Here is an 11,456-nt window from a genome sequence, read left to right on the forward strand (position 1 = left end):
AGTCTCACACACACACACACACAGAGTCTCACACACACACACACACAGAGTCTCACACACACACACACAGAGTCTCACACACACACACACAGAGTCTCACACACACACACACAGAGTCTCACACACACACACACAGAGTCTCACACACACACACACAGAGTCTCACACACACACACACAGAGTCTCACACACACACACACAGAGTCTCACACACACACACACAGAGTCTCACACACACACACACAGAGTCTCACACACACACACACAGAGTCTCACACACACACACACAGAGTCTCACACACACACACACAGAGTCTCACACACACACACACAGAGTCTCACACACACACACACACAGAGTCTCACACACACACACACAGAGTCTCACACACACACACACAGAGTCTCACACACACACACACAGAGTCTCACACACACACACACAGAGTCTCACACACACACACACAGAGTCTCACACACACACACACAGAGTCTCACACACACACACACAGAGTCTCACACACACACACAGAGTCTCACACACACACACAGAGTCTCACACACACACACAGAGTCTCACACACACACACAGAGTCTCACACACACACACACACACAGAGTCTCACACACACACACAGAGTCTCACACACACACACAGAGTCTCACACACACACACACACAGAGTCTCACACACACACACACACAGAGTCTCACACACACACACACACAGAGTCTCACACACACACACACAGAGTCTCACACACACACACACAGAGTCTCACACACACACACACAGAGTCTCACACACACACACACAGAGTCTCACACACACACACAGAGTCTCACACACACACACAGAGTCTCACACACACACACAGAGTCTCACACACACACACAGAGTCTCACACACACACACAGAGTCTCACACACACACACAGAGTCTCACACACACACACACACAGAGTCTCACACACACACACAGAGTCTCACACACACACACACAGAGTCTCACACACACACACACAGAGTCTCACACACACACACACACACAGAGTCTCACACACACACAGAGTCTCACACACACACAGAGTCTCACACACACACACAGAGTCTCACACACACACACAGAGTCTCACACACACACACAGAGTCTCACACACACACAGAGTCTCACACACACACACACACACAGAGTCTCACACACACACAGAGTCTCACACACACACAGAGTCTCACACACACACACACACACACACAGAGTCTCACACACACAAGCATAGATAGAGACAGACAGACAGAGAGACAGACATACACTCTCGCCCATCCAGCGCAGCGCTCCTTCTCACCGGGCATCGTCCGAGTGTCGTAACTGACGTCCTCCTGCGCGGCCATGCGGTGTGACGTCAGGCCGGCGCAGACGTGGGAGCGGAGGCCGGGCACAGTGCTGGTGAAGGTGAGGGGGGGGGTGATGACGGACGGGCGCACCGCACACACAGCGCAGGGGGGGGGGGGGTGCTGACGGATGGGAGGTCGGTCGGGCACAGATGGGGGGGTGTCTGTGTAGCTGGGGAGGGGGGGGGTGGGTGCTGCAGAGCGTCTTGGTGTCACCCCATTAGGTTGGGCCGCACCCCCCGCACCCGGGTCGCAACGCCACTGACTGTCTATGACATCAGTGATAGGTCATTGACCTTAAAGGGAACTCTGTCCCCCGATCCCCATTACACATGTATCCTCTGCTCGGCCGAGTGTTCACGTGTTATTGGGGGAGGGGGTGTTTATGTCCCTGAGAACAAAGGATCCAATATATATGATGTGTCCGGGGGCCCCATACACTCCATGTAATATGATAACAGGGGCCACAAATTGTCTTCACCTGCAGGTCTATAGGATCGAGAATCTGGAGCTGGCGCCTGTAGAGAAGCAATGGCTGGGGCACTTCTATGGGGGCGACTGTTACCTCATCCTATACAAGTACCTGGTGAACAACAAGTACCACTATATACTGTACATATGGCAGGTGAGGGCGCTACAGCCATCTTATCTCTATACATAGATCTCACATCTATCTCATATCTATCTATCTCATATCTATCTCATATCTATCTATCTCATATCTATCTCATATCTATCTATCTATCTCATATCTATCTATCTCATATCTATCTCATATCTATCTATCTCCTATCTATCTATCTATCTCATATCTATCTATCTCATATCTATCTATCTCATATCTATCTATCTATCTATCTCATATCTATCTATCTCATATCTATCTATCTCATATCTATCTATCTCATGTCTATCTATCTCATATCTATCTATCTCATATCTATCTCATATCTATCTATCTCATAGCTATCTATCTCATATCTATCTATCTCATATCTATCTCATATCTATCTATCTCATATCTATCTCATATCTATCTCATATCTATCTATCTCATATCTATCTCACATCTATCTATCTCATATCTATCTATCTCATATCTATCTCATATCTATCTATCTCCTATCTATCTATCTATCTCATATCTATCTATCTATCTCATATCTATCTCATATCTATCTATCTCATATCTATCTATCTCATATCTATCTATCTCATATCTATCTCATATCTATCTCATATCTATCTATCTCATATCTATCTCCTATCTATCTATCTCATATCTATATATCTCATATCTATCTATCTCATATCTATCTCATATCTATCTATCTCCTATCTATCTATCTATCTCCTATCTATCTATCTATCTATCTCATATCTATCTATCTCATATCTATCTATCTCATATCTATCTATCTCATATCTATCTATCTCATATCTATCTATCTCCTATCTATCTATCTCACATCTATCTATCGCACATCTATCTATCTATCTCATATCTATCTCATATCTATCTCATATCTATCTATCTCATATCTATCTCACATCTATCTCATATCTATCTATCTATCTCATATCTATCTCATATCTATCTATCTCATATCTATCTCACATCTATCTCATATCTATCTATCTATCTCATATCTATCTATCTCACATCTATCTCATATCTATCTATCTCATATCTATCTATCTATCTCACATCTATCTAATATCTATCTCATATCTATCTCACATCTATCTAATATCTATCTATCTATCTCACATCTATCTCATATCTATCTATCTCACATCTATCTGATATCTATCTATCTCATATCTATCTATCTATCTATCTCATATCTATCTATCTAATATCTATCTATCTAATATCTATCTATCTAATATCTATCTATCTCACATCTATCTATCTCATATCTATCTATCTAATATCTATCTATCTCACATCTATCTATCTCATATCTATCTATCTCATATCTATCTCATATCTATCTATCTATCTCATATCTATCTATCTCATATCTATCTCATTTCTATCTATCTATCTCATATCTATCTATCTATCTCATATCTATCTATCTCATATCTATCTATCTATCTCATATCTATCTATCTCATATCTATCTCATATCTATCTCATATCTATCTATATATCTATCTCATATCTATCTATCTATCTCATATCTATCTATCTATCTCATATCTATCTATCTCATATCTATCTCATATCTATCTCATATCTATCTCATATCTATCTCATATCTATCTATATATCTATCTCATATCTATCTATCTATCTCATATCTATCTAATATCTATCTATCTCATATCTATATATCTATCTCATATCTATATATCTATCTCATATCTATCTAATATCTATCTCATATCTATCTCATATCTATCTCATATCTATCTCATATCTATCTATCTATCTCATTTCTATCTATCTATCTATCTCATATCTATCTATCTCATATCTATCTATCTCATATCTATCTATCTATCTCATATCTATCTATCTCATATCTATCTCATATCTATCTCATATCTATCTATATATCTATCTCATATCTATCTATCTATCTCATATCTATCTAATATCTATCTATCTCATATCTATATATCTATCTCATATCTATATATCTATCTCATATCTATCTAATATCTATCTCATATCTATCTCATATCTATCTATATATCTATCTCATATCTATCTCATATCTATCTATCTATCTCATATCTATCTTTCTCTCTATAATATCTGTTGTTTTGCACCCAGGGCCGCCATGCCAGTCAGGATGAGATTGCGGCGTCGGCCTATCAGGCGGTGATCCTGGACCAGCAGTATGAGGGGCAGCCGGTGCAGGTTCGGGTCCCTATGGGGAAGGAGCCATCGCACCTCATGGCCGTATTCAAAGGGAAGATGGTTGTGTATGAGGTGAGAGGTTAGATACAGCGTTAGCGGCTGAGACCCCTTTGTTCTGTAGTGTGGACCCCAACAGCCGCCATATTGTATAGACCTGATTCCTTCCATCCTCAGGGCGGCACCTCCCGCACGGACAGTGACTACGCTCCCCCCGAGACTCGGCTCTTCCATGTCCACGGCACCAACGAATACAACACCAAAGCCTTCGAGGTTCCTGTCCGGGCGACTTCTCTCAACTCCAATGACGTGTTTGTCCTGAAGACCAAGGGGGTCTGTTACTTGTGGTGTGGCAAGGTAAAGTATGGGGGCCAGATGACTGCAGTACTGCTACACTCCTATTGGGGTCACTATCCTGGGGGCAGATGACTGCAGTACTGCTACACTCCTATTGGGGTCACTATCCGGGGCAGATGACTGCAGTACTGCTACACTCCTATTGGGGTCACTATCCTGGGGCCAGATGACTGCAGTACTGCTACACTCCTATTGGGGTCACTATCCTGGGGGCAGATGACTGCAGTACTGCTACACTCCTATTGGGGTCACTATCCTGGGGGCCAGATGACTGCAGTACTGCTACACTCCTATTGGGGTCACTATCCTGGGGGCAGATGACTGCAGTACTGCTACACTCCTATTGGGGTCACTATCCTGGGGCCAGATGACTGCAGTACTGCTACACTCCTATTGGGGTCACTATCCTGGGGGCAGATGACTGCAGTACTGCTACACTCCTATTGGGGTCACTATCCTGGGGGCCAGATGACTGCAGTACTGCTACACTCCTATTGGGGTCACTATCCTGGGGGCAGATGACTGCAGTACTGCTACACTCCTATTGGGGTCACTATCCTGGGGGCCAGATGACTGCAGTACTGCTACACTCCTATTGGGGTCACTATCCTGGGGGCAGATGACTGCAGTACTGCTACACTCCTATTGGGGTCACTATCCTGGGGGCAGATGACTGCAGTACTGCTACACTCCTATTGGGGTCACTATCCTGGGGGCAGATGACTGCAGTACTGCTACACTCCTATTGGGGTCACTATCCTGGGGGCAGATGACTGCAGTACCGCCACACTCCTATTGGGGTCACTATCCTGGGGGCAGATGACTGCAGTACTGCTACACTCCTATTGGGGTCACTATCCGGGGCAGATGACTGCAGTACTGCTACACTCCTATTGGGGTCACTATCCTGGGGGCAGATGACTGCAGTACTGCTACACTCCTATTGGGGTCACTATCCTGGGGGCAGATGACTGCAGTACTGCTACACTCCTATTGGGGTCACTATCCTGGGGCCAGATGACTGCAGTACTGCTACACTCCTATTGGGATCACTATCCTGGGGGCAGATGACTGCAGTACTGCTACACTCCTATTGGGGTCACTATCCTGGGGGCAGATGACTGCAGTACTGCTACACTCCTATTGGGGTCACTATCCTGGGGGCAGATGACTGCAGTACTGCCACACTCCTATTGGGGTCACTATCCGGGGCAGATGACTGCAGTACTGCCACACTCCTATTGGGGTCACTATCCGGGGCAGATGACTGCAGTACCGCCACACTCCTATTGGGGTCACTATCCGGGGCAGATGACTGCAGTACCGCCACACTCCTATTGGGGTCACTATCCGGGGCAGATGACTGCAGTACTGCTACACTCCTATTGGGGTCACTATCCTGGGGGCAGATGACTGCAGTACCGCCACACTCCTATTGGGGTCACTATCCTGGGGGCAGATGACTGCAGTACTGCCACACTCCTATTGGGGTCACTATCCTGGGGGCCAGATGACTGCAGTACTGCCACACTCCTATTGGGGTCACTATCCGGGGCAGATGACTGCAGTACTGCTACACTCCTATTGGGGTCACTATCCTGTGGGCTGCACTGACCCTTGCCCTGGCAGTGAGGCTCCCAACCATCACACTTATGACAGAACTCCCATTATCCTCCATGCTGGGAGTATTAGTCCTACAATAGCTGAGAGGTTGGGGACACCGGGTGATGACGTTCCTCCTGTGGTTTCTCTCAGAGAGGATTGTGGGAGGACGCTGTGATCACTCGGATTCTCTTTCCTCCGCAGGGATGTAGTGGAGACGAGCGCGCTATGGCCAAGAACGTGGCGGACATCATCTCACGAGGAGAGAAGGTGGTGGTGGCCGAGGGGCAGGAACCGTCCGAGTTCTGGTTGGCCCTGGGGGGCAAGAGTCAGTATTCCAGCAGTAAGAGGTAAAGCCGAGGGGCCACAATACACAGATGGAGCAGATCTGTCCTGTAGCTCATTGTCTGCTGCGGATCTGGTGCTTTGTGTCAGGATTGTGGGTCTGACAGAATATTCCATTGTTCTAGGCTGCAGGAAGAGGTACTAGATATCAGCCCGCGCCTGTACGAGTGCTCCAACCAGACCGGAACCTTCCGCGCAACCGAGGTGACAGACTTCTCCCAGGACGATCTGGAGGAGGAGGACGTCTTCTTGCTGGATGCTTGGGATCAGGTGAGGGGGGGGGGGGGGGGAGGATCAGGTGAGGGGGGTGAGGATCAGGTGAGGAATGGGGGGGGATCAGGTGAGGAATGGGATGGGGGGAGCAGGTGAGGAATGGGGGGGGATCAGGTGAGGAATGGGATGGGGGGGATCAGGTGAGGAATGGGGGGGGGATCAGGTGAGGAATGGGGGGGGGATCAGGTGAGGAATGGGGGGGATCAGGTGAGGAATGGGGGGGGATCAGGTGAGGAATGAGGGGGGATCAGGTGAGGAATAGGGGGGATCAGGTGAGGAATGGGATGGGGGGGATCAGGTGAGGAATGGGATGGGGGGATCAGGTGAGGAATGGGGGGGGGATCAGGTGAGGAATGGGGGGGGATCAGGTGAGGAATGGGATGGGGGGAGCAGGTGAGGAATGGGGGGGGAGCAGGTGAGGAATGGGATGGGGGGATCAGGTGAGGAATGGGATGGGGGGAGCAGGTGAGGAATGGGGGGGGAGCAGGTGAGGAATGGGATGGGGGGATCAGGTGAGGAATGGGATGGGGGGGATCAGGTGAGGAATGGGGGGGGGATCAGGTGAGGAATGGGGGGGGGATCAGGTGAGCAATGGGGGGGATCAGGTGAGGAATGGGGGGGGGATCAGGTGAGGAATAGGGGGGATCAGGTGAGGAATAGGGGGGATCAGGTGAGGAATGGGATGGGGGGGATCAGGTGAGGAATGGGATGGGGGGAGCAGGTGAGGAATGGGGGGGGAGCAGGTGAGGAATGGGATGGGGGGATCAGGTGAGGAATGGGATGGGGGGGATCAGGTGAGGAATGGGGGGGGGATCAGGTGAGGAATGGGGGGGGATCAGGTGAGGAATGGGATGGGGGGGATCAGGTGAGGAATGGGGGGGGGATCAGGTGAGGAATGGGGGGGGGATCAGGTGAGGAATGGGGGGGATCAGGTGAGGAATGGGGGGGGATCAGGTGAGGAATGAGGGGGGATCAGGTGAGGAATAGGGGGGATCAGGTGAGGAATGGGATGGGGGGGATCAGGTGAGGAATGGGATGGGGGGATCAGGTGAGGAATGGGGGGGGGATCAGGTGAGGAATGGGGGGGGATCAGGTGAGGAATGGGATGGGGGGAGCAGGTGAGGAATGGGGGGGGAGCAGGTGAGGAATGGGATGGGGGGATCAGGTGAGGAATGGGATGGGGGGAGCAGGTGAGGAATGGGGGGGGAGCAGGTGAGGAATGGGATGGGGGGATCAGGTGAGGAATGGGATGGGGGGGATCAGGTGAGGAATGGGGGGGGGATCAGGTGAGGAATGGGGGGGGGATCAGGTGAGCAATGGGGGGGATCAGGTGAGGAATGGGGGGGGGATCAGGTGAGGAATAGGGGGGATCAGGTGAGGAATAGGGGGGATCAGGTGAGGAATGGGATGGGGGGGATCAGGTGAGGAATGGGATGGGGGGATCAGGTGAGGAATGGGGGGGGATCAGGTGAGGAATGGGGGGGGATCAGGTGAGGAATAGGGGGGATCAGGTGAGGAATAGGGGGGATCAGGTGAGGAATGGGGGGGGGATCAGGTGAGGAATGGGATGGGGGGATCAGGTGAGGAATGGGATGGGGGGAGCAGGTGAGGAATGGGATGGGGGGGATCAGGTGAGGAATGGGATGGGGGGATCAGGTGAGGAATGGGGGGGGGATCAGGTGAGGAATGGGGGGGGGATCAGGTGAGGAATGGGATGGGGGGATCAGGTGAGGAATGGGATGGGGGGATCAGGTGAGGAATGGGGGGGGGATCAGGTGAGGAATGGGATGGGGGGATCAGGTGAGGAATGGGATGGGGGGATCAGGTGAGGAATGGGATGGGGGGAGCAGGTGAGGAATGGGATGGGGGGGATCAGGTGAGGAATGGGGGGGAGATCAGGTGAGGAATGGGGGGGGTCAGGTGAGGAATGGGATGGGGGGATCAGGTGAGGAATGGGATGGGGGGGATCAGGTGAGGAATGGGGGGGAGATCAGGTGAGGAATGGGGGGAATCAGGTGAGGAATGGGATGGGGGGATCAGGTGAGGAATGGGGGGGGTCAGGTGAGGCTGTGGATCAGGGGAGGATGGAGGGTGGATCAGGTGAGGCCGTGGATCGGGGAGGATGGAGGGGGGGGGATCAGGTGAGGCCGTGGATCAGGGGAGGATGGAGGGGGGGGGATCAGGTGAGGCCGTGGATCAGGGGAGGATGGAGGGGGGGGATCAGGTGAGGCAAGGACAACTTATACCTATCCCTATCTAATATGAAGGATAACCTTATACCTATCTCTATCTTATATGAAGGATAGTCTTATACCTATCCCTATCTTATATGAAGGATAGCCTTATACCTATCGCTATCTTATATGAAGGATAGCCTTATACCTATCTCTATCTTATATGGAGGATCGCCTTATACCTATCCCTATCTTATATGAAGGATAACCTTATACCTATCCCTATCTTATATGAAGGATAGCTTTATACCTATCTCTATCTTATATGAAGGATAGCCTTATACCTATCTCTATCTTATATGAAGGATAGCCTTATACCTATCTCTATCTTATATGAAGGATAGCCTTATACCTATCTCTATCTTATTTGAAGGAGCCTTACATCTATCCCTATCTTATATGAAGGATAGCCCTATACCTATCTTATATGAAGGAGCCTTATACCTATCTCTATCTTATATGAAGGATAGCCTTATACCTATCTCTATCTTATATGAAGGATAGCCTTATACCTATCTCTATCTTATATGAAGGATAGCCTTATACCTATCCCTATCTTATATGAAGGATAGCCTTATGCCTATCCCTATCTTATATGAAGGATAGCCTTATACCTATCCCTATCTTATATGAAGGATAGCCTTATGCCTATCCCTATCTTATATGAAGGATAGCCTTATACCTATCTCTATCTTATATGAAGGATATCCTTATACCTATCCCTATCTTATATGAAGGATAGCCTTATACCTATCCCTATCTTATATGAAGGATAGCCTTATACCTATCCCTATCTTATATGAAGGATAGCCTTATACCTATCTCTATCTTATATGAAGGATAGCCTTATACCTATCCCTATCTTATATGAAGGATAGCCTTATACCTATCTCTATCTTATATGAAGGATAGCCTTATACCTATCCCTATCTTATATGAAGGATAGCCTTATGCCTATCCCTATCTTATATGAAGGATAGCCTTATACCTATCCCTATCTTATATGAAGGATAGCCTTATGCCTATCCCTATCTTATATGAAGGATAGCCTTATACCTATCTCTATCTTATATGAAGGATAGCCTTATACCTATCCCTATCTTATATGAAGGATAGCCTTATACCTATCTGTTACGACACTCCCCGACAGGTAGAGGAAGCCGCAGCTTGGAATGATCCCCTTCTCCAGGAGCGCAGGTTGGTTCCAGCCGACCGTCCAACTCCCGACCGGAGGATACGAACGCGGCCGCTCCCGATCAGCAAATCAGTCGAACTCCTTCCATAGCTAGAAATAATGAAAGCGCTGTCCCAATAGTAATTCCCCCCACAAACGAGACCAGCTCCGTCTTGAGGGTCAAACAGGAATGAATTTAATGGGGCTACCTGCCCGGTATTTATGCAGGTCTTCACCAGGTGGACACTCCCCTAGGGGACCTGATGGAAGACAGTAGAACATAGTGGACAGTAGCCAATCGCAGTGGCTTCAACATAAGCCCTTCCCACTTTACCCATACCTCCCTCCTCTCTATCCCCCAGACAACTGGAAAGAAATCCAATTATCTCCCAGGACGAAGAAATCCAATTATCTCCCAGGACAGAGACAATCGCCATCCCAGAACACAACAAGAAAACACATTGAAACATATAAATGACGAAATAGAAGGCGGGCGGCAGCTTCCAGCGGTGTTAGTTCCATAGGATTTGTACCGAACACTGCAGATTTTTCCTCGGGTCCCAAAAACGGCCGCCGCCTTGTGGTCGGCGAACAACGACCACCCGTACGAATGGAATGGAGAGGTGTCTGCGGTTAACCACAACATTCTAATTGGGGCCAAGAGGATAACCAGCAGATGGATCCGTCACACAGCTCCTGCCTCTATCTTGGCTGGCTTGGGTCTCTGGCTTCCACACCCCACTCTGTGACCCAGGTATTGCCCTTCAGCCATGCCTAAATGGCACTTTTCTGGCTTCAATGTCAGGCCAGCGGCCCAAATTTTGTCCAGGACTACCCCTACATGCACCAGGTGTTCCTCCCAGGACCCACTGTAGATCGCAATGTCATCCAGGTATGCACAAGCAAATTCCTGGAATCCATCGAGAAGTCTATCCACCATGCACTGGAAGGTAGCCGGGGCATTCTTCATCCCAAATGGCATGACCTTGAATTGGTACAAGCCAAATGGGGTGACGAAGGACAACTTGGGGATAGCATCCTCGGCCAGGGGAATGTTCCAGTAGCCTTTACACAGGTCTATGGTGGTCAGATAGCGCCTCCTGGCAATGCGGTCTAATAATTCATCTACCCGGGGCATCCCGCTCGTTGAGTCGCCTGTAATCCACACAGAACCGGGTGGTCCCATCCTTCTTAGGCACCAGGACTA

The 11,456-nt window shown here is 48.8% G+C and overlaps 1 protein-coding gene across 1 annotated transcript in view; it reads left to right on the forward strand.

Annotated features, from left to right (window-relative positions):
- Positions 1-10,360, forward strand: part of LOC130301869 (villin-1-like) — a 96,524-nt gene extending 86,164 nt beyond the window's left edge. The window contains exons 8-13 of the mRNA XM_056551640.1: positions 1,880-2,017; positions 4,181-4,339; positions 4,442-4,621; positions 6,428-6,573; positions 6,694-6,838; positions 10,226-10,360. Of these exons, the coding sequence (XP_056407615.1) occupies positions 1,880-2,017; positions 4,181-4,339; positions 4,442-4,621; positions 6,428-6,573; positions 6,694-6,838; positions 10,226-10,360 (903 nt within the window). The remainder of the gene's footprint in view (positions 1-1,879; positions 2,018-4,180; positions 4,340-4,441; positions 4,622-6,427; positions 6,574-6,693; positions 6,839-10,225) is intronic.
- The last annotated feature ends 1,096 nt before the right edge of the window (positions 10,361-11,456 follow it).

Source organism: Hyla sarda, unplaced genomic scaffold, assembly GCF_029499605.1.
Source record: "Hyla sarda isolate aHylSar1 unplaced genomic scaffold, aHylSar1.hap1 scaffold_1138, whole genome shotgun sequence".
Taxonomy (NCBI): Eukaryota; Metazoa; Chordata; class Amphibia; order Anura; family Hylidae; genus Hyla; species Hyla sarda.